Raw genomic sequence first — 21,362 nt, 5'->3', positions numbered from 1 at the left:
TCTTCGCGCTGCCGACGACCGCAGCCCGGGCCAGCGCCATCCATATCAACTCCCCCGCCGCCCAGCACACCCACGGATCATCAGTACCAGCCGCACGAGTTGAAGCCGGCATTGACCTCGGTCGTGTTGCAGCCCCCTGGCGCCGTGTCGCACGCCGCGGACAGGTTCGGATCCAGGTCGTGCAGGAATATGGTGTCGCAGTGCATGGTGTGCTCCATTTGCAGGATGTCGTTGTCCATGGGCCTCTTGTCCTGAAAGGCCTCGTGGAACTTGCGCCACGAGTAGGTGCAGTGGAAGCTGTGCCACGCGCCCGGTCCGTAGAGCGACAGGTAGTCGCCTCGGACCCAGGCCTCACGAGGCACCTCGTCGGACGGCAGCGCCTCCTTGGTCAGGTAGAAGCGCCAGTCCATGCGCGCGAGGAAGTCGGCGACGAGCTCCGGGTGGTAGCACTCGGGCCGCTGCCACGCCCACGACATGGGGTCGAAGATGCACCCGAGGGAGCGTGCCTCAGCGATGGACGAGCCGCAGTGGCCCAGCTCCTCGCCAGTCGGCGCGGCTGCCGTCCAGGGGCCGTCCGGCGCCGACGCCGGCACCGGCACCGGCACTGGTGCCTGCACATGCCGGTCGAGCGCGTCGAGCTTGTGGTGCAACTGCGCGAAGAGAGTGTGCATCCGCGACACATTGGACGACTCGATGGCCACGAGCGTCACCGCAGCGACCAAAAGAAGGACGGCGGGAACGATGAAAATTGGGGCGCGAATCCCCCATCGCCGGCGCCGTGACCAGGCCCCGATGGCATCCAGGTCGACCGACTCCGAGTCCGTTCCGGTCAAGAGACTGTCATACTGCTCCTTGTCCGCGAGATGTGGCTGTTCCTTGTTGACTTTATCCATGTCGACGATGTCTGCACGGGTCAGCTGCTGTCGAAGACGATGGAAGGGGCACGCCTACCAAGAGATGGACGAGTGTGCAGGAGCAGCGTCCACACAGCACAATGCGTCCTTTAACTAATTTGGCACAGAGAAGACGAACGGGCTGGTCAACCAGCAAGGGGCCAGAAACATGTCGGGGAGCAGCCAGTCGACCCTTGCTGCTCGTCGAGGCGGCACTTACAAGTCCTCGGCGATAACCAGACCACTCCGTTGATCGGCCGCTGTGCTTGCGCTGTCTTGACGATCTGTCGCCATCGTCCCGCGGCCTCAGTTGGCTTAAGCACCGCCGGCACATTCTCATGACGCCATTGGTGTCTCGTTTGCTGTCGTCACTCAGCGGCAGAGTATCTCGACGGAAGGCCGGCAAAGCGTAGCGCCGTCTAGAGCTGACAGCCGAGAACTGCATGTTTCTACAGCAGTGTCCATCCGCAGCAGTGCACTTTCTGTCTCGGCGCCGCAACTAGTCTGGCGGCCCGCGTCGGACACGACGAAACCTCAACGGGTCCATCCGCTGCGAATCCGGTGGCCACGATCGGCGCGCCACAGCGACGTCGTTCTTCGGCTAGGACGAACCGCCGCCGGCGGTGCCGTTTGGCACACTTCCCCAGCAGTCGAGCAAGTTGCTAGTCGCTCGAGGTTCCGCGACAAGCGGTGGCGGCACCATCCGAGACACGGCCCGTACCGCAACTTTGGAACGCTACGGACCGCTTTGGGCACGTTGTCAGTCTCTGATTGCCGTGAGTGAGCGTCGCCGGCATGCCGGCACCTCGTCGTCAGGACGCATGCCTGCCACTGCCGTGCAACGCTAGTGAACGGTTCAGCCCGCCACCATGGGATCGCTGCAGCCCGTCACAGCAGATCGTTGTCACAGCAGATCGCTGGGCTGACCGATGAGACACATGCCCAAGGATTATAAAGCAGAATTCGGATTGAAGAATAATGTCTCTCATCTGTCGTCTGTCACTGTCTGCACCGTCTGTCACGATCATCCAGGCCATCCAATCCACCGTTTGCGTGCGAAGCTGCGCCGCCTCGCATAGGCACTCAGCTCCCCCAAGCCTGAAGCGGCTTGCACACTGGGTAGATGGCCGGCGCCTTGGTGTGCCTGTCGTTGCCTCTCCCCTCCTCGTTGAGCATCGTCTTGCCGCAATAGTCGGTGTGCCTGTACGCGCCCAAGTGGGTGTCCATGGCCGCCCCGCGCAGGAGCAGTCTCACCATCTGTCGCCGCGAAAAGAGGCAGTGCGCTATGTGGAACTGGAGGGTGACGTGCACCGGCTCCTGAGCCAGAGCCAGCTCGTCGTGCGGGACGGTTTCCGTGCTGTGCTCGTCGGCAAAGAATTCCCAGTCGCCGGCCGCCAGGAACTCGTCGATGGTCTCTTTGTCGTAGCAGGCCGGCGCCTGCCACGCAAGACTGAGCTCGTCAAACCGACAGCCCTGTCGGCGTGCCTCTTCGGCAGACGAGCCGCAGTGGGTTTTCGTCAGCTCGCCGGAAACCACCGCCTGCTGACTTGGCCTGCCTGGCGTTGAAGTGCTGTTGTCGCGGCTGGAGTGAGGGAAACCAGTCTGCGCAACGATCTCGAGGCCCAAGATGAGAATGGATAGGATCACAATCGCGGCACTCGTGCCACGGTTGCGGCGGAGCTCCTTGGTGAAGCTGAACATGCCCGCCTCCCTGGCCGTAGTCGATCTTGGAGTTTGCCTGGAGGGCACTGGCCGTGAGGCCGCCTCGCTGGTCATCCGCCGCCAGGAGCGGCTCAAGGAAGCTGCTGAGCCGGTCAGCAAAGATCTGTACATGAACTCGTGGCCGTACCGATAGTCTTTTCCATTTCGTCAATGGCGATTTTGTAGTGAGCTTGTAAGGCAACCAGAAGAAACGACGGAGTGACGGCAACTTGCGGACACAAACCTGAAGACGTTTGATGCCCACGGCGGGTCAGCCCTGAGTCCGTACGGTGGTGCGTCCAAGACAAGGATGCATAGCACCCCGCTTACTGCATCCAAGAGGCTTTGGCCTGATACCAGGTGCCTCCGGGGCACTCTCATACCGCACGACTTGCTCAAGGAGTCATTCGCAGCTGTTGGCATCACGGTCACTCTAGCTGTCTGTTGCAATGGATCACAAGTTCATGTCTTCTCGTTACGGCAAGTAGCTCACACCCGAGTGCGAAGTCGAAGCTGACCTCCTGGGCTGTCAGCGAACCACAAGGCCCCCTTGGAGCCGCCAAGCCCGAGGTCGAGCTTGGATGTCGGCGACGCCGCCGTAGAGGAGGCGATGGAGGAGACGGTGGCCTTCCTGGCCCCGCCTGGCGACGGCAAAGAGGGAGAAGACGGCTACCCTAAGCATCTCGACGGGTCGAAACTGTTCAGATGCCTGTTACAGGTCGTGGCCTCGCTCCTCTGCCTTGGCGTTCTCTTTGCGGGCTACGACCTGTATCGCGCCTCCGTCGCCGCCTCGGTCTGGTCGCCCGTGGAAAACGCTCAGGTCCGTCCATGCGGAGACAGTCCCCTAACGGCCCGCAACCGCGGGTGCATGTTTGACCCCATTGCCATGGCATGGCTGCCCGATGCCTGCCACGACTTTGAGCTCACCAAGGAGTTTCTGAGCGTGCAGCAGTGGCACTACTGGAAGCGTCCGGATCCCACGTCCAATTCCATATCGCTGGCAAACGTCATGCAGGGCCAGCACTCGACGCTCTTCGTCACCGAGAGGTACCTCCGCCACCGCTGCGTGTTTGCGTGGAGGAAGCTTCATCGGGCGGTGCTCAACTCGACCTCGGTGGATGGCTACGCGACCGACTGGGACGGCATGATGGAGTGTGAGGGGCTGTTCAAGGACCGGAGGGTCGATGACGGCGCGTTGCACGAGGTTTCTGTCGGCTACCCGGCGTGCAGGGTGGCTCTGGGCATAGACAACGTTGATGGCTGAATGTGGTGGCATAGCATGCAGCACGGCTCAACTGGGTCTAACAACCAACTTGATTGTCTAATCATCCCAAGGGCATCAATTAGTCGCACCATCCGCATTCGCCACCTTGCACATTTCATAATCTGGTTGCAGTGTGAATTCAATTGTGTCTTAACTGCAGTCTGATTCCGTACTACTCGATCGTGTCTGGCTACAACCCCTCTGCACAGAGCCACCCTCCTCCAAGCGCCGTCAGTCACTACCCAAGTCCCGTGCAGTCTGTCATGCACTCTATGCGGCAATGTCATTGTTGTGGGAGTTGTTAAAGTGCGCATAGTCCATGTAATCCTGGAGCGCTTTCTGCTGGCTGTTAGAGGAACCACGCGCTGTTGGGTCACTTCAGGATTCCGTTCGCAACTCACCCTGCTGGCACACACGTGGGGAATGTGTCCGCCGTCCACCTGGTACCTACGGCCATCCGTTTCGGTGCGCGGCCACTCGAGGGTCATGTCGGCAGAACACTCAAAGCTCTGCCTGAAGTAGTCGAAGCAATGCCCCGTGTGCGAGTTCTGGATCTCGGCACGCGCCTCGTCGGCAACCCCGGGCCTGTTGTTGAGGATCCCGTCGACAAGGCGCCAGAAGTTGCGGCGCACGAGGCCCAGGCAGTGCATCTGGTGATACAGCGCGACCGAGTAGATCTCGCCGTACTCTGTCTCGATGCCGGGCTCGAGACCATACTCGGCGGCGTTGTCCACAAACACGTAGCCGCGACCAAACTTGTCGATTTCACTTCCGTCAGTTCCGCCGGCCATGGCCACGGACGGACAGTCTGGGAAGCTAGACTTACAGGCAAGAGGTCGTTCCACGCCTTGTCGTTCTCCGGCGTGGGCGGGTCCGCGTACGTCATGTCGAGCTCAAACATGCGGATCTCCTTGGGGACTTGCACTGTTCAGCACGGGTCCTGCACTCCCCCCGGTGGAAATCCCGTTACGAAGACTTACATTCGGGTACGGGCGTCTTCAGCAACGGGCCCTCGCCGCCCGCGCCGCGCTTGCAGTTGGGTGGAAAGCTCCACATGATGAGGCAAGTGATGACGGACGTGAGCAGCGCATACGCGAACACGCGCAGAGGCGACTTCCACGCCTCGCGGTGGCGACGAGCAGAGCAGCGGCAAAGGCCATGTGGCATCTCCGGGTCAAGGGGGTCCTCGGACTTGACCCTCGAGTACCTCGTGGGCGGTTGGCCAGCCTTGAGGCCGTTGCCAAAGATGTTTCTCAGACTCGCGTAGCCCATCATGAACGAAATTTCACAAGTACGTAGTTGCAAACTCACAGTCACTCACAGTGAGAAACGCAGAAGAAGTGCTCTGTTGGCGGACATGGGAGCTTATTTCCTGGACATGGGCCAGGCCATGGCATCATCGCCGCTGTGATCCCGGAACTCCCTCTCAGATACAATCCCTCCATAATCGCATTACTGAAGATGCCGCATCGAGACGCAGACGGTCTCGCCATCAGCTCAGCTGCAGCACCACCGGCCCCGCCTTGCCCAGAGCCGCGACCCCGGTTGAATGTGTGTGGGCGGGTTGGTGGAGGTGAGACTCGCATCTGCATCGCCAAACGCCACATGATGGGAACCATGCAACGACGGGACCAACGTGCCGTGATGTCAAGCGCCGTCGATGTCCCGGTGCCTATGTGAACTGGCCCCGCGAGATGAGAGTCTCGAGAGCAGCGTGTTGGTTGATCTGGATGGGTATCTGGCGGTCCCCGGGCCATCTTGAGCATTTCATCCCTGCCCCAAGTCGAGTCCAAGCTTGCTTGAGCACCACACTCTGTCCACGATCCATCATCATGCCGCGGTCAATCGACTCCTCTTCCGACGCCGACACTCTGCTCGGCCATGGCAACAGCTCGCCAGACAGATTGTCGGTCGAGAAATCGTCCCTCGTCCAGTTTCCGCTCAAGAGACGATGGCGCTGCGCATCCATCACAACTCCAGTGATCCTGCACCTCTTCCTCGCGGCCTTTTACACGACGCTCTTTTTCGCCTTTTGGGACTACCGCGGCTGGAAGCCCTCGGGCAGCCACAAGAGCGGGCTCCTCGCCTACAGTACGTCGTGCATGCGTACTCTTTACTGGCGTGACCAATGCTGATGAGCCCAGGCCCGGCATGGGAGGCCATCAAGTGGGAGCCGCAGCTGTTTGAAAGCGAGATTGAGGATTCAAATGTGTTCAAAGGGCCGCCACGACCTGAGCTCGATGAGGCATGGAACAAGCTCCTAGGGCCTACGGCCGTCCGAGTCAGCAAGGAGACTTTGGACAAGATCAACCGCACCTCGGTGCCGTTGCTTGACGGGTCCGGCTACATGGCTGGGCTGGACGTGTATCATCAGCTGCACTGTCTTGTGAGTCTTTTCCTGGCCCCATCCCATTCCGCGTACACACAGTGACTCTTTCGCAGAGATATGTCAGGCGCTACCTTCACAAAGACTACTACAACATGACTCAAGAGAAGAATCTCGAGCAGCACATCGGTGAGCACCAACGGCCGCCGGGAATTCACACGTTCGCTGACAGCCGTAGACCATTGCCTGGACAGTGTGCGCAAGTACATCATGTGCAATGCGGACGTGGTGATCCAGACCTTTGACTGGATCCCCAACTTCCATCGTCCGTGGCCCAACTTCCGCATCGTGCACGAATGCGCAAACTGGGAGGCCATTGAAGAGTGGGCGTGGGCGCACCACTTTGACGGGTTCGACGAGACCCTGCTCAAGCACCCCAACTTTCACCCAGAACTGCGTAAGTGGCCTCCACTATCTGGTTTCGAGTGCTAACATGTGCAGCCGATCCGTTTGACTACTCGGTCAGCGGCAATATCGTCTAGATGTGGACAGGGGGGCAGGGGAGGGCGGGATAGACATCAGACGTCTCAGAATAGGTTTTACAACACTCAAATTGCTATCATGTTGGCCGTCCCGATTAGCCGGTATCGTTCGCGAGAACGCATCGTGTTGTGTCTTGTCGTATCGCTGCAACGCAAACTGCCGGAACGCCTTCCTAGTTGAGACTTCTGCGAACTTGAGCTGCATAGTTCAGAGCCGCACCGGCATCACATCACTACACCGGCGAACAAGTGAAAGCCGCGGACGTAGCCACATGTCGTTTTGTTTCACTGCAGGCAAACACACCGCTGTCTGGAGTTGAACAAACTACTAGACAACGCCAGACACGCATAATCCGTAGCAGTCCTCACGATAGTCATCTACCACCGACGGCTGGTCTGGTCCGAGCACATCCGCCTCCTTACGCCAGACCGGCTGTCTCGGACACGCTTCCGGCTCCCGTCGTCTCTCATCACATCACATATGCAAGCCGTCAGCCTGCTCAGCTTCTGTCTCGAGGGAAGATCATTCTCGAATGCGGACGATCGCCTTGCGTAGTGGCCTCGTCTCTTTGGGCTGCTCGACGGGACCGCTGCATGTCTTGTTCATGCACGGATATCACGACTGATCACCCGCCACGACATGACACATAGGAGGCGTCGCTTCGTGCTTGAGCCTCGGCTCTATGCCGTATGGGAGGATTGGGTAGTGATCGTGGAAGCGGGACGGTCAAACAATCGCATCATGTCATCGAAAGAGCGTCCGGCACCGGGCGTCTCCAGTCGGGGATTGAGCACCTAGGACCGGCCTTGACGAGGTCCAACCCGTATATAAAATGGCTCTTGTCTGGATACACAAGCTATTCACCAGACGAAAGGCATAGACTTTCAACAACACTCGATCCACCACCATCAGCACAGTCTCCAGACTCAACATGCGCGCCTCCGTCTTGATTGCTCTCCTTCCGGCTCTGGGCCTTGCCGCCCCCGCCGAGCGTGAGGCCTCCCCAGACCTGTCCCGGTAGACGAAACGCGACTGACAAAACGGTAGCCCGCTCAAACGCAGAGCCTGACCGCCACCAGGCCTACATCAAGCGCTCGGGTGCTGAGCCTGATCGCCACCAAGCCTATATCAAGGGCCGGGCTGAGCCTGACCGCCACCAGGCGTACATCAAGCGCAGCGACGCCGAGCCAGACCGTCACCAGGCGTACATCAAGAGGTCCGGGGCCGAGCCGGATAGACACCAGGCCTACATCAAGCGCGGCGATGCTGAGCCCGACCGTCACCAGGCTTACATCAAGAGGTCTGGGGCTGAGCCGGATCGCCATCAGGCTTATATCAAGCGAGATGGCGCCGAGCCAGACCGTCATCAAGCTTACATCAAGCGTGGCGATGCTGAGCCGGATCGCCATCAGGCGTATATTAAGCGTGGTGATGCCGAACCGGACCGCCACCAAGCCTATATCAAGCGCGGTGACGCCGAGCCGGACCGTCATCAGGCGTATATCAAGCGCGGAGATGCTGAGCCGGACCGCCATCAAGCTTATATCAAGAGGTCCGAGGCCGAGCCGGACCGTCACCAGGCATACATCAAGCGAGGAGATGCCGAGCCAGACCGTCACCAGGCCTACATCAAGCGGTCTGGAGCCGAGCCCGACCGCCACCAGGCCTACATCTGAGCTGCGTCCAGCGGATGCCCACTCAGACAGCCCTTCTCATCCAGGCTACCATTGGACTGGTTGTCCTTGGTGGGCAGGGCTCGCAAAGCAAAGGTTGTAGGGGGGCCAATGAAGGTGTTGTTTCAGGGGGCTGGGGCCGTAAGCATTGATGGACTTGATCCTCCTACGTGGGCGAGCTAGGAGACAAACAACACTCTTTGACGGTGCCGCGAGATGACGAGCTACGAGTTTGAACGACGAGACAGATAGCAACAACTTCCATTCCTTGAAGCACGTTACAAAGTACGTACATGGCGCGTGCGCCTGTTGAAACAAAGTGTTCGCAACTGAACGCCGCATTGCATTGTGCGACGTCACTGGTGTAGTGTAGCATCAGACATTCACGCCTCCGGCCCGGCCCGGCCGTCCCGCTGCCGAATCACACCACCCGCGACTCACATGCCACCCCAGGGCAACACGTCTCGTCACACAGCTTCAGGCCTCCTGTCGTTCAGTTAGTATGCAGGTCTCGCCTCTTGTTCTCACTACTGAAGCGGGGTGTTTGAGCCGCTCTGCCGCTGCTGCCTGGTGCGCACTGATCAGATATTCAGATATCTGCGAAAGCTATGCTTCCGCGCGGGGCGGGACACTGAGACATTATACCCTTGCCGGTATCGCAGAATCGGTGTAGATGAGAGGACAGAGGAGGAAGATGTGCTGTAGATCGGAACGTGTGGGCGACCAGGATATAAGTCCGCGCCCCAGCGGCCGTGTAAAGCACCATCCATCAGAGCCCAGCCGCCTCAACTCACCACACAGCCACTTCCCCCCCCCCCCCCCCCTGCCCGCATCACGATAGTAAGCATGCCCCTCCAAATGTCCCAAGCCACCGTCGACGACGCCCCCGCCCTCGCCGCCATCCTCATCGCCGACTTCCTCGACCCGGACCCCTGGACGCGTCTCTGCTACGGCGGCATCGACCCGTCCGCCCGCCTTGCGCACTTCACCGCGGGCCTGCGCGAGGACCTCGGCAACCCCGAGTACCCCCTCGTCGTGCAAAAGATGCTCGACACCGACACGGGCGAGGTCGTCGCCTTTGCCCAGCTCAACGACGCAAACGTCCCCGCCCTCGAGGACCGCCCGCCCGTCGAGCCCATCACCAAGCCCTCGGGGTACAACGTCCCGCCCATCCGCGACTATTTCGCCCAGATGTCGGCGGCCAAGGATCGCGCCATGGGCGATGCGCCGTACCTGTGTGAGTCAAGACCAAACCCATGGATGCATGCATGAATGCCTCGTGAAGCAGGACGGACGAGAAAAGACGTGTGTGAGAGAGACAGAGAGGGGAAAGGGCGCCGCACTGACGAGCGCGCAGACCTCGCCGACGTGTCCACCAAAAAGGCATACCGGCGTCGTGGCATAGGCAAGGCGCTGATGCGATGGGCCATGGAGCAGGCGGCCCGGCGACAGCTGCCCATCTACACCTCGGCGACGCCGGAGGGGCAGTTGTTGTACCAGCATCTCGGGTGGGAGACTCTCGAGACGTGGTCCATCGACATGGGCAAGTATGGGGGCGAGGGTACCTACACGGAAAAGGGCATGACTTGGCCGCCCAAGTCGCGGAATTGAGGCACACAGCTAGTAGTGTTGAACCATGTCGAACGAGAGACGTCGTTCACGCAAGACGGGACAGGACACACCGCGTCCAGTTCAAATCCGATGGGTATACATACTACTTGCAAGCTCGTCTTGGTGTCGTCCCTTTTGACCACCCTTTTGTGCCCAAACGCCGCGCAGTGAAGCAATCGAAACCCAATCTCCATCGTCAAATCGGCGACCCTGCAGTGCCGCTCGGTGCGTTGTAGTTACCAAAGCCGCCGTGCTCCGCCGCCCCGTTGTCCGCCTTCATCGTGCCGTTGAGCAGAGGACACAACCTACACGCGGTTAGCACATGTCTCGCTGATGCCATGTTTCGTTTCCCCCGTCCGCGTGCACTAGAGCCGGAGCCGTCCGTAGTTGTACTTGGGCTTGGCCGCCTCCTTCTCGGCGCGCTTGCGCTGCTTCTCCTCGTCTTCCAGCTGGCGCTTCCGGGCGCGCTCTTCCTTGTCGCGCAACGCTTGCTGCCTCCTGCGCTCCTGTTCTTCTAGCGCCTTGCGCTTCTTCTCTTCACGCTCTCTTTTCATGGCCTCGCGCTGCTCTTGGAGCTTGCGTTCTCGCTCGAGACGCTCGCGCTGAGCCTGCGCCTTGGCCGCCGCCTTTGCGGCCTTCTCAGCCTCTTGAGACTCCAGCTTTTCGCGAGCGAGCCTGGCCTTTGCATCGGCGGCGCGTCGCTCATCGGCGCTGCGCATCAGTTTCTGGAACGCATTCTCCTTCTTGCGGCGGCCCGCTCTGCCCTTGCCCTGTTCTGTTCCCTCCGGCTCAAGTGCACGCCACCAGTCGAAAGCCACGCGACGAGGAGGGGAGACTATACTTTTTGTTTGTCTTGATGTGCCCGACCTGTCCGCAGTTGGCACACTTCCGGGTGGTCCCCGTAGGTATCTTGTCGGGCCCGCTGGGCCCAGGAGAGCCAGCGTCCCCTGCGCTTGCTTTCTGGTGCAGTTCCTTTTGCTGCTCTCGGGCCTGTCGTCTGGCCTTGTTCTTTTCGAGTCGCTCCAGTTCCTTTTTGATTCTGCAAAAGGGTCAGCAGCGGCACGGGCGCCACCTCCTCATCTCGGGGCTGGGCAACATACCTAAGGTTTGCAAGACGGTCATGGTCGGCATTGCCCGTAGGCCGCGCGCTGTAGATGCTGCGAGGTAGACATAAGCAGGTGCCCTCAACTCGATGCCAACAAAATCAACGACCGAGCCCGGGCGACGCCAAACTTTTGACGCGGGATGGGTCCGGGTCCGCCGAGCCGCACGCCCGGGTCGGTGTGGGGAGCGGGTGGTTCTGTGGACGTACTCGCGCAGCTCCAGGTCAGCCTCTGTGCGCCGCTTCATGTACTGCGAGATCACGACCGGATCATGGACGACCTCGATGCGTGTCTGCGTCGTGCCATCAGACATCCGAACCTCTCGCGATATGCGGATCGCGCGCTTGCCATGGCGGTTGGTCGACGTCGTCAGCCCGCTGATCTGGCTCACGGCCTCGTCAAAGTGCGCTGGCGTGGCGGCGACATTGACGTTGAACCTGTCGTCCTCGTCCTCGTTGACCTGCACGTCGCCGTCGTCGTGCTGCTGCGTGTCGGAGAGCGTCGACTTTTGCTTGAGCCAAATGTCCCGGATGCCCCCCTCGTACATGGCCTGCTGCTTCTTGACGTTGTACGCGTGGCCGCCGTTAGCGCGCTTCTCACGCTCCATGGCGTCGGCCGACGTGGCCAGCGGGCCCTGGACCGCTTCGATGTAGCCGCCCTTCATGGACGTGCGGATGAAGCTGAAGCCGAGCCCGTGGCCCGTCGGGTCGCCCTCGCCGTGCAGCTGCAGCATGGCCTTGCCCTGGCAGGCGTCGATGAAGGCCTTGGTCGTCTTCCACGGTGCCATCTTGTCGGCGAGCGTCTCTTCCTGCTTCTCCTGTAGCTTCTTGGCTGTCGTCGCCTTGGTGATCTTGCTGGCCTCTTCGTCGCCGCCTTCGGCGTCCACGTCCTCACCCTCGGCGTCGGCCTGTCCGTCCTCGTCGATCTGCGCGTTGCGGGGGTCGTAGCCGGCATCCTCGAGCTCTTTGATGCCGAGCTGCATCGAGTCGAGCAGGCTGACCTCCTCGGGCTTGATCATGGCGCGGGTCCCGGCCTCGTCGGGCACCACCTCGCCGGGCCGGAGCCGCCACATGCCCTTCTCGCCGCTGTCCCTGTCATACTGCAGGAATTCCTTGAGCTTCTGGCGGTTCTGGGTGTCAGTCGAGTCAGCAATGTGCTTGGTGATGTCGGAGAGCTGGCAGTTGTCCGTCTTGCTATGGCGGATCATGCGGAACGCCAGCATCTTCATCCTGTTCTTGGACGCCGTCGTCACCTTGCGGCTGTGCGGGCCCGGGACCTCGACCGACGGGAACTGCTGGCCGACGACGTGCAGGTGGTCGACCCTGCGCAGGTACCAGCGCGAGCCCTCGACGCCCGTCGTGCTGCGGACCACGAGAAAGTCCGACGTCCTCGGCGTGTGCTTGAAGACGGGGGCCCGGTACATTTCGTTGTGCAGCGTCGGGACCGTCTCGCCGGCGTCGACCGTGCCGAACAGCGCAAACGGCGACCGATCCTCGGGCAGCAGCATGCGGTACTCGCCCAGCTCGCGCTTAGGGAGCTGCTGATCGTCCTCGTTGACGCCGTCCTTGCGGCGGTAGTAGTTGATGAGCTTGCTCCCCATGCCAAAGTTGTTGAGCACGCGCGGCCGCGGCTCGCAGTACTCGAACAGCACGGCCGTCGAGTTGTCGCCCATGCCGAGGTCCTTGGACTGCACAAACACCTCGTGCGCCTTGCCCTTCATCTGCTTGCGCTTGAAGTGCTGCGGCTTGTCGAACTTGATGGCGTGGCCCGCAAACTTCTTGTAGCGGAAGCGCGGCCGGTGGTACTCGTCGGTCGTGCCGGCAAGCTTGACCTTGTAGTAGGGCCAGGTGAGCTTGATGGCCGGCATGCTGTGGTCGACCGAGATGTTGCCCAGCGTGGCGCGGACCTTGCTCTGGTGGTTCTCCTTGAGCAGCTCGTACGCGTCGTCGTTGGACAGGTTGAAGCGCGACGACAGGTCCTTGCGCCCGATTGCACGCATCTTGGACGCGTCGAGGCGGGCGCGCTTGGAAGGGTGCTGCAGGTCCGTCTCGAGGAGCAGATACGGATCCGACATGTCGAGATAGACGCGCTTCGAGCCGCGCTGGGTGGCGTCTTCAAAGTTGTCAAACGACGGCGCCGTGTAGCGGGGAATGTCCGGCAGTCCCGCCTCCACGCTGCGCCGCCTCTTGGGCCGCGGCTCGTCCGCGTCCATCAGGAACTCGGCGTCCCACTCATCGTCCTGCTCCGCCTGCCGCTTGCGCGACAGAAGCTCCTTCTCGGCGGCCTGTCGCGACTGGAAGTCGGTCTCAATGTCGGCGATGCGGGCGTTCCAGTCCTCGCACGCCAGCTCGATATCCCGCAGCGAGAACCCGTGGACGGGCTCGGCGTCCGAGTCCTGGTCGACGTCGAACTGGGCGACGGTCTCGCTGACGGCGTTTTCCTTGTCGCAGTACACGAGCCCAGCGAGCAGGGCCTCGTGCGGGCGCAGCTTGCCGGTTGCGGCGGCGCCCGGGATGCGAAACTGCTTCTCCTGGTCGCCCGTCATCTCCAGGGACTGCTTGCTCGTCACGAGGTGCTTGGGCTTCCTGGCCGGCTTCTTCTCCTTCCAGACGGCCCGCTTGGGCGGCAGCAGATCGCTCCAGACCAAGATGCGGCCCTTCTTGTACGCCGGCCATGCTGCCTTGAGGATGTCCTGCGCCGACTCGGCGGCGGCAGGAATGTCGGGATCTTGGTTCGCGGACCCGTTCAGGTGTGGGTCGGGGTCGAAGTTGATGAAGCTCTGGTCGGTCGGATGCGCCTCGTCCGTGTCGTCGCGAACCTGCGGCGCCGGCGACGACGGGCCCAGCACCGGGTCTGGGGACGAAGGCCCTTCGCCAAACAGGTCGTCGGCGTCGTTGCTAGTGCCGCCGTCGTCCGTCAGGCCGGGCAGCTCAAAGGACGCGCCCCCGCTGGGCTCCTCGTCGGGCAGGTCGTCGTCGCTGATGTCCTCGAAGTCTTGCGCGTCGTCAGCCTTGCCCGACTGGTCAAACGGCGTGTCGTCGAGCGCGAGCCCGTCGGCGCCGCCCTCTTGGCTCTGTCCCAGCAGCTTCGCAATCTCGCGCTCGTCGGCCGCATCTTGCGCCTTCCAGTCCTCGTCACGCGGTGAGGCGCCGCCGTTTGCTTCCGCCATGGTGTGTCGCTGGCGTTGGCCTCCGCTTCGGGGCGTTCGAAGCTGTACCGTCACATGTGTCGGCCCGCGCGCGATGCACTGCCTTGATACGCTGCGCGAGATGAGGGCGGGCGATGGGCGATGGCCGGGTTATGCCAAGTGGAAGTCGTGAAGCGGCGTCAAGGAAGTGAGGAGGGAAAATTGCTGAGTCATCAAAGTGGTCCGTGCGCCGGCCTTCTCGGGCGGTTCCACAGCGGTTGGTGGCACTGATTTGGGAGGCGCCGAACGCGGCAGTGATTCCACGTCCAAGCTCCGCAGCGGGCGATGTCTGCGGTACGGTGATGATGCAAACTTTCACAGGCAAATCCGAGTTTCCTTGCGTTCTGTGGCAAATGATGTCCAGTTGGTGAGACCCCAGGTCAGATGTAGCGCAGGAGCGTGAACGGTGCGTGATGTGAAAAGGTAGGTTGAAAAGGGAGAGTCTGTAACGTCTCGAGTGTGACGAGATGTTTCGCGGCGCGCAAGGTGCAACAATGGCAAACACACCCTCAATACGGGCGCACAATGGAATCCTCGACAATAGTGACCAGAAGACGATTGAACGACGTTGGTCTATTCGGCATGTTCGTCATCATATAAGCATACAGATGGTCTAGATTAAAATCACAAAAAACAGCGCTTGCCGCCCGCGCCTGGGTATCGGTGCCTCGCGGCCACATCCTTCAAACAGCCCCGGAGTATCAACGAAATCGTCCCCTATACCAGATAGACGGCGGCCACGACGGCGGCCACCGCCGGCCAGAAGCCCGCCGCCTCGGCGAGGCTACGCATGCCCACGCCGGCCGACTCTGTGCTCTCGTCGGGCCCGTCGGCCGTCGTGCCATTGGGCAACGTGCCGTTGATGAGGATGGTCTTGTCGCCCTTGTAGTTGCCGATGTTGACGACGCTCTTGTTGAGCGCGTCATACGACCCGTTGCCCAGCAGCTCATCGTAGTAGGCGGTGCTGTTGTTCTCGTCGCATCCGCACTCGGCATACTTGGCGCACCCGCACATGACCTTGGCCGTCTCGTTCTTATCGGACGTGGCGTTGTGGTAGTGGTGGACGTAGTGGTACGGATACATGTAGGCGCCGTACAGCCAGAGACCGGGCCAGAAGGCCAGGGCCGCGCCGCCGACGAGGGCGAAGGGGAGGATGCCCGACCCAGGGCTTCGGCCGCCTGACGTATACGGCCGCGAGCCGCCCCCACCGTAGAAGCGGCCGCCGCCGAACCGAGGCGTAGGCCCGGAACCGCCGCTCGACGTGCCGCCCGAGTTGGAGCCGGAGCCCCTGTTGCCGGTGCTGTCGGTTCGGTCAGTACATGTACGATCACCACGCTTCTTTGGCGGCGGAGGGCACTTACGATCCGGATCCGCCTCGGGAGCCGCCGCTGCCGCCAGAGCCTCCGCTTCCTCCGCTGCCGCCGCTGCCGCCGCTGCCACCTCGTCCACCACTGCTCCCGCCAGAGCTTCCGCCTCCGCGCCCGCCGCTTCCACCGCCGCCTCGGCGCTTGTACAAATCTTGCTCGTCCTGGGCGCCCATGTCCATCCTGACGACGTTCCGCGGGCCGTCGATTGCGACGGCCGCCCCCGTGCTGAGCAGCGAGGCTGCGATGAGCGCGAGATCGATCCGCATAATGTCGATTGTGAGCCTGGAAACCGACGTTGATGATGTGAGAGAGACACAAAGAGGCCGCTCTCGGCGAAGTGAAAATGATAGTGATGTTGGTCTGGTGGATGGACAGAACAAAGGCAAGCCAGGGGGCGTCGCCCTTTTTTTATCAAACTCGCGACTGCGAATCACGGATTGCTCCAGGCGTTTTGCGGCAGCGGCTTGAAAGACCTTCCAACGTTAGCGTCACCAATCTCCACGCCGACGGATAGCGTTGGCGCCGGAGAAGCACGGGGCGGCCTAGCGGAGCATTTCACCCACTGACGGTGGGCGATGAAGGAGGGAGCCGAGCCTCGCCACCCCTGGGAGTGCCGATGAGATGATGAGGTCACCATATTCCACCCTCATTTCTTGGTGGCGACGGCGTGTTTGGCAAGCCGCACCCGAAACCTCCCCGAACGCGCGGGCCCGCCAGCTAGTTACCTCGAATGCCCAAAACCACCAAGGTGCCTGCCGCTCAGCCAAACGCTTTGATGTTGGTGATGGCCCGTACGGTCAACCAACGCTCCGCGCTTCCACTGCGTTTTTCGAGGCGGCTGATGCGATGAACTTCACGTGGCTGGGTTACACAGCACAAAGACGAAAACCCCCTGCTGCATGCCGACAGAGATGGGCCCCGATGCAGATGTCCACGGCGCCGATTCGGCGATGCCCTCGTCTAGTGAGCTAGTGCTGCATCCCGGCGTCAGCGGCGGCGGCTCTCGATAAATGCTTACCAGCGGATCTGCGCATCTGCACCGCCATCATGTACCTCAATGGAAATGCCAGCGATGTGCTTTGTCCGCAATCCCCACCACAGGCGTGATGCGGTCCGATGCGATGGCCCGAGTTGCGGAGCGATCGCAAGCAACGTTGAACCCAAACAGATGCTCACCGCGGCCTGCAGGGCCCCCAGCACAAAGCACTACCATGATAAGCTCAAGCGGACCCACTGCGCAGCCACCACCCTGCAAGACCCTGGAGCTGGTGCGATAAAGTGGTGCCCAACGTGCTGTGGCCGGGCTGACCCTGTGGCTGGATGCTGGCTTCCAGAAGGGTGCCCGTCTCAGCGAGGCTGTGCTGCATTTGGGTTGCGCAAAGCCTCGATTGGCGCGCGCCCCCAGGTTTGCCTCGCGCACAGCCTGGCTGCGGGGGGGCGAGCTTGGTGCGCCTTCGTCCGTTGATCCTCAATGGCTGCAACCCGTGATCGCAGGCGAATGCGCGTTGGCCAGATGTGGCGCGGCTGGAGGCACAAGTGCAATATCTCTGACGAGTTTACGAAATGGCAACTACGAACTTGTATGCAAGGTATGCATGTCAGGCCGACAACCCCGCAATGTTCAAATTTCAACAATTCCTAGCACCGCAATGTACGAAGTGGGCTTGCGCAGAGCCGCGGGAGGGGCGGCATCAAGCATCTCCGGGGACGCAGTAACCGGCTTGGCACGGGGCAACTTTTTCCAGTTTCGCCTCTGCTGGACTCGGCAGCGGGCCAACTCTTCCCTCCCTGCCCAGCAATTTGCAGGCCTCCAGTGTATGTCGTCCAACGCCGCGGCCAGGGTAAACTCGACGCCCACACTCAGCGGACACCCACTGATCTCCAACGCCTGCAGAGCCTCCCGGGCGATTTGATATTCACCTGGGCCGCTGGCGCCCTCATCAGCACGTAAACCTGGCCGAGAGTGCCTGCGCCAAAGCCACAGACGGTGATCACACGGCTCAGGCTCCCGGCAGGCATCTCACGGCTCACGTGGCTTCCTTGGTCGTTCGATCTGGAAGGCATGGTGCAGCCTCGCACTGAGCCGGCCTGGGACAGGCGACTTTTGGACGCAGGGCTGTGGCTCGGCTCTTAGTTGGCCTATGGCTAAGCATCGGTACATGTTGCTGCAGGTGAACATGGGGCTCACAGCCATCGATTCGGGATGCCTCGCAATGTTGTGCTGGCAGTAGTGTTGATATGACCGCCCGTTGAGTCAGCCCATCAGCGAACCCCTTTTTGATTCTGGCTGTCCGTTTGATTTGGGAACCCGAGCGTCCATCGGCGGTCGCTAACGCGAGGTTGCTATAGCCGAACGCAGGCCCATTTTGATTATGGGTCTTGAGGATGCTGGAGATGCGCGCCAGGTTGACCGCCAGAGGACATCCTGCCATGATGCTCGCATTGCAGCGACATGCCCAGGGGCCTCATACATCTTGTCTGCGCAGATGCAGTACCGTCATCGCGGCATACGCCATATGAAGCGCCCGTCCGCAATGGAATGGGATCGTTTCGGGACGCTGAGACTGCTCAAAATTTGACTCCTGTGGGCTGCAATGGTTCGTCGCTGGCTGGTCTGTGTCGGGGTGACTAAAGGGATCAAGAAGCTGTTTAAGCAACCTCGTCCTCGCCGCTCGCCAGGGCTCAAATCTGGTCGGTACGAGTTTGAATCTCGCCCGCCATGTCGGATCTTGGCATAGGGAGAGCAGAGTGAAAGGAAGAAGCCGTACCCGCGCTGCCACGCTAGGCCGACTCACCGTGCTCTGGAGACTGCCAATCTTCTGGATGAAGAATTGTCTACATGATCCCCGCCAGGTCTGCCGCCGTCTCCTCACAGGCAGCTCCACCCACTTACACGGCGGGCCGAGCGCCGAGCGCCGAAGCCGAGACCCGCTCCTGCTAGGAACATCTCGGTCCCAAGTCACTCAACTTTTCGTGACACTCTCCGCAAGCAACAGTTGACGCTCTTCCTGGCAGATCCCGCATCGGCCTTCAGCATGCCAGGTCCAAGATCGCCCCTCGGCGGCAGCGTGCCTCGACGCCGCAACGGGCGGCCGCAGGCGTGTGAGCCGTGCCATCGGCGCAAGGTGGCCTGCGACCACGCTCTCCCCGTGTGTTCGCGGTGCAAGCGCGGCAGAATCTCAAACCGCTGCGTCTATCTCGTCCAAAACAAGACGCCCACCCGGTCGCCGCCTCAAACCCGCCAAGCCAACCAGCGACGCGACACCCACTCTCCTGTCCCGTTCACGCCACAGACGGACGGCACCCAAGGCTTTCTCGGCGCCACAAGCTACACCGCCGTCCTGCAAGAGGCCCAGAGTAGCTTGCCGGCAACGCCTGATGAGCTCGCGAGCTCCGTCGACGGACATGACGGGGCCGTCTCGCGGTTCTTGCTGGACGACAGGCTCCACGATACGGCCCTCAGAGTTCTCCGCAACATCCCGACCGAGGAGGACTGCCGCTTCTTGTTCAAGTGGAACATCAACCCCAACGAAGGCTGGTGCAAGATTGCAACGGGATGGCTCATTGACAGTCTTTGGACAACATTTGGTCCGCTGCTTCGCGACGGGACGCAAAACGCGCTGACCCAGATGGCATTGGCGCTCTCTCGCAATAGCTCCCGGTTGCTGAAGGAAGATTACACCAATCCGCGCGAGTGGTTCGCGAGCTTCTCTGGCCCCAACATGCGATGGGAGGGCTTAGGCATCCTGTTCAACACGTGGGCGCTGGGCGCAAAAGCCTCGCCGCAGTCCGTGACGGGCGAGCACGTTACGGGCGACGAGGCACAGAAGAGTCTTTGCAAATACAAGGACTGCTCCTGGGGCTGCATCGAGATCACACGAAACATGGCCAGCGCAAACACTCTGCTGCACCATCTCGTCTCCAGGCAAGCCATCGTCGAGTCCATCGTCACCGGCGACAGCAGTGAGTAATAAGCCCGCCGCTTCCGGGATTTGGCTAACCCGAGCAGGCCCGCAGCATTGGCGCCTTCACGGCGAGTCACTCAGCATGGCCACGTTCCTCGGTCTACACGCGTCCCCGGGGGACCCGCGAGACCGCTCCATTTCCACGCAGATCAAGAGGCGCCTGTTTGCAAAGGTCGTCGTCTCAGACAAGGTCATGGCCACGTTCACGGGTCGCCCGCCCCACCTCGCTCACCGATTCATCTCTACGCCTCTGCCGCTCGACATTCCCGACGACGTCCTGCTCGGGCTGACGCCCTGGAGCGATGATCTGGTTGACGAGAATGGGTGGAACACGCGGGGTAAAACCTACGCCACAACGCTGCAGCGCGCGCGATGCATGATTGCCTTTGCACGAGACCCCATCCTGGACATTGCGTTGCAGCCCAGCGAGCTCGTAGATGCAGAGGCTCTTCTGTGAGTGTCCCCTGAGTCCGCTAAGGCGTAGGCTAACTCTGCCAGCGGCCTGAAACGGCAGCATCTGGACCTGCTATCCCAATTCCCTGAAAGCATCCTGTTTCGACCAGAGGACGTGTCGAATTCAACGGTTGACGGCCCGACGCTATGTGGCAAGCTGCTGGTGCGGCTCGAACACTTGCAGAACCTCTTCTTCATCGAGCGCCTCCTCGACCGCCCGAGCACGCGGCCAAGCCTGCCACTCTTGGAAGTCAGTCTGGAGCTCGTCTCCCTCACGCTCGTCTTTTGGACGCACAAGGACAGGATGAGCGGGCTGCACGGCGACTATGAGTGGCTCGTCATGGGGTACGCGGCGCCGGCGGGTGGAGTCTTGTGCCTCGAGCTGCTGCGCGGCTCGGGTGCGTCCATGTCGCGCCGCTCCAGTGTGATTCAACAGTTGAGCCTGCTAGTCGGGTTTCTCGACTGGGTCGGCCCGACGGCCCCGAACGGCGATCTGTGCAGCGATGTCAAGAAGGTGGTTCGACACGTCCTCGATCAGACGCTCAATTCCCCTGGCCCAGACAAGGCAGACGGCATGGATTCGATGGGGTATCTGGGGGATATGAACGACTTTTTCAACTTTGAGCTCCTGGATACATTCGACTGGCTGCGGCCTGATGCTGGAGAGCGAGTGCCCTGACGATAGCCAGCGTTCCGCCGCGTTCAGGGTCGCTACGGTGAGGACGTGATTCACTGCCCGCGCAGGTGCCTGAGGTAGGCTGGCAGCTGGCGGCTGGCGGCTGGCGGCTGGCAGCAGCCATAACTTGCCGTTCACCTATTCACTTCCACCGCCTCCTTCGTTCCTTCGTTCCTTCTCCATCCATCGCGCCAGGACAAAACAAACCAACGCACAGTCATCTCGACCCCACTCGAACCTACCAACTATCCTTCCGACAAACTCTCGCCTGCTCCGCAGCGACGCCAACTTGGACCAGAACGACATGACCCTTCCGCCTTGACCGTCGAAAAGCTACAAAATGAGCCAGCAACCGGATGACTGGGGAACCGTCGACTGGAAAGACAGCCGTCCCGAGCATGCGCCATATTCGCACCCCTTTATGACCCTCGATTGGGGCAATTCTGCAGATACAGCAAACCGCCGCCTTCATATCAGAGGCTTCTACCGGTACCACGGAATAGACCTCGACTATGATCGAACATTTGCAGCTACCGAGAGTGCCGTCTGTCGAGCACTATACGTCAACCACAAATCGCACATTTGCTCAATGATTTTCGA

The 21,362-nt window shown here is 61.2% G+C and overlaps 10 protein-coding genes across 12 annotated transcripts; 5 read left to right on the top strand and 5 right to left on the bottom strand.

Moving 5' to 3' along the window:
* Positions 1-80: 80 nt before the first annotated feature.
* On the bottom strand, positions 81-893 carry JDV02_008954 (uncharacterized protein; the record flags this gene model as incomplete). The annotated part of the gene is made up of 1 exon (XM_047990588.1): positions 81-893. The coding sequence occupies one exon, from the start codon at positions 891-893 to the stop codon at positions 81-83; it is 813 nt and encodes a 270-aa protein (XP_047846597.1).
* Positions 894-1,976: 1,083 nt separating this feature from the next.
* On the bottom strand, positions 1,977-2,594 carry JDV02_008953 (uncharacterized protein; the record flags this gene model as incomplete). Its single annotated transcript, XM_047990587.1, has 1 exon — positions 1,977-2,594. The coding sequence occupies one exon, from the start codon at positions 2,592-2,594 to the stop codon at positions 1,977-1,979; it is 618 nt and encodes a 205-aa protein (XP_047846596.1).
* Positions 2,595-3,043: 449 nt separating this feature from the next.
* On the top strand, positions 3,044-3,858 carry JDV02_008952 (uncharacterized protein; the record flags this gene model as incomplete). The annotated part of the gene is made up of 2 exons (XM_047990586.1): positions 3,044-3,074; positions 3,128-3,858. 2 exons carry the CDS (start codon positions 3,044-3,046, stop codon positions 3,856-3,858), a joined length of 762 nt encoding a protein of 253 aa, XP_047846595.1.
* A 147-nt stretch (positions 3,859-4,005) lies between these two features.
* JDV02_008951 (uncharacterized protein) lies at positions 4,006-5,130 on the bottom strand (the record flags this gene model as incomplete). The annotated part of the gene is made up of 4 exons (XM_047990585.1): positions 4,006-4,197; positions 4,260-4,613; positions 4,685-4,776; positions 4,839-5,130. The coding sequence occupies 4 exons, from the start codon at positions 5,128-5,130 to the stop codon at positions 4,129-4,131; spliced, it is 807 nt and encodes a 268-aa protein (XP_047846594.1). The 3' UTR covers positions 4,006-4,128.
* A 560-nt stretch (positions 5,131-5,690) lies between these two features.
* JDV02_008950 (uncharacterized protein) lies at positions 5,691-6,726 on the top strand (the record flags this gene model as incomplete). Its single annotated transcript, XM_047990584.1, has 5 exons — positions 5,691-5,949; positions 6,003-6,244; positions 6,301-6,373; positions 6,423-6,641; positions 6,686-6,726. The coding sequence occupies 5 exons, from the start codon at positions 5,691-5,693 to the stop codon at positions 6,724-6,726; spliced, it is 834 nt and encodes a 277-aa protein (XP_047846593.1).
* Positions 6,727-7,658: 932 nt separating this feature from the next.
* On the top strand, positions 7,659-8,403 carry JDV02_008949 (uncharacterized protein; the record flags this gene model as incomplete). Its single annotated transcript, XM_047990583.1, has 2 exons — positions 7,659-7,719; positions 7,775-8,403. 2 exons carry the CDS (start codon positions 7,659-7,661, stop codon positions 8,401-8,403), a joined length of 690 nt encoding a protein of 229 aa, XP_047846592.1.
* A 783-nt stretch (positions 8,404-9,186) lies between these two features.
* JDV02_008948 (uncharacterized protein) lies at positions 9,187-10,135 on the top strand. The gene is made up of 2 exons (XM_047990582.1): positions 9,187-9,637; positions 9,758-10,135. Exons 1-2 carry the CDS (start codon positions 9,247-9,249, stop codon positions 10,009-10,011), a joined length of 645 nt encoding a protein of 214 aa, XP_047846591.1. The 5' UTR covers positions 9,187-9,246; the 3' UTR covers positions 10,012-10,135.
* On the bottom strand, positions 9,943-14,411 carry JDV02_008947 (uncharacterized protein). 3 transcript variants are annotated; one of them, XM_047990579.1, is made up of 4 exons: positions 11,324-14,411; positions 11,112-11,168; positions 10,853-11,050; positions 9,943-10,316 (listed from the first exon to the last, which is right to left on the bottom strand). In XM_047990579.1, exons 1-4 carry the CDS (start codon positions 14,281-14,283, stop codon positions 10,208-10,210), a joined length of 3,324 nt encoding a protein of 1,107 aa, XP_047846588.1. In that variant the 5' UTR covers positions 14,284-14,411; the 3' UTR covers positions 9,943-10,207. The 3 variants fall into 3 exon arrangements, with proteins under 3 accessions (XP_047846588.1, XP_047846589.1, XP_047846590.1); XM_047990580.1 differs by having other exon boundaries at positions 11,112-14,411; XM_047990581.1 differs by having other exon boundaries at positions 9,943-11,050.
* Positions 14,412-14,859: 448 nt separating this feature from the next.
* On the bottom strand, positions 14,860-16,839 carry JDV02_008946 (uncharacterized protein). The gene is made up of 2 exons (XM_047990578.1): positions 15,663-16,839; positions 14,860-15,601 (listed from the first exon to the last, which is right to left on the bottom strand). The coding sequence occupies exons 1-2, from the start codon at positions 15,932-15,934 to the stop codon at positions 15,019-15,021; spliced, it is 855 nt and encodes a 284-aa protein (XP_047846587.1). The 5' UTR covers positions 15,935-16,839; the 3' UTR covers positions 14,860-15,018.
* A 1,864-nt stretch (positions 16,840-18,703) lies between these two features.
* JDV02_008945 (uncharacterized protein) lies at positions 18,704-20,765 on the top strand (the record flags this gene model as incomplete). The annotated part of the gene is made up of 3 exons (XM_047990577.1): positions 18,704-19,631; positions 19,678-20,086; positions 20,132-20,765. The coding sequence occupies 3 exons, from the start codon at positions 18,704-18,706 to the stop codon at positions 20,763-20,765; spliced, it is 1,971 nt and encodes a 656-aa protein (XP_047846586.1).
* Positions 20,766-21,362: the final 597 nt, after the last annotated feature.

Source organism: Purpureocillium takamizusanense, chromosome 9, assembly GCF_022605165.1.
Source record: "Purpureocillium takamizusanense chromosome 9, complete sequence".
NCBI lineage: Eukaryota > Fungi > Ascomycota > Sordariomycetes > Hypocreales > Ophiocordycipitaceae > Purpureocillium > Purpureocillium takamizusanense.
Note: the sequence above shows the minus strand (reverse complement) of the source record. Positions and strands in the feature narration are given on the sequence as shown.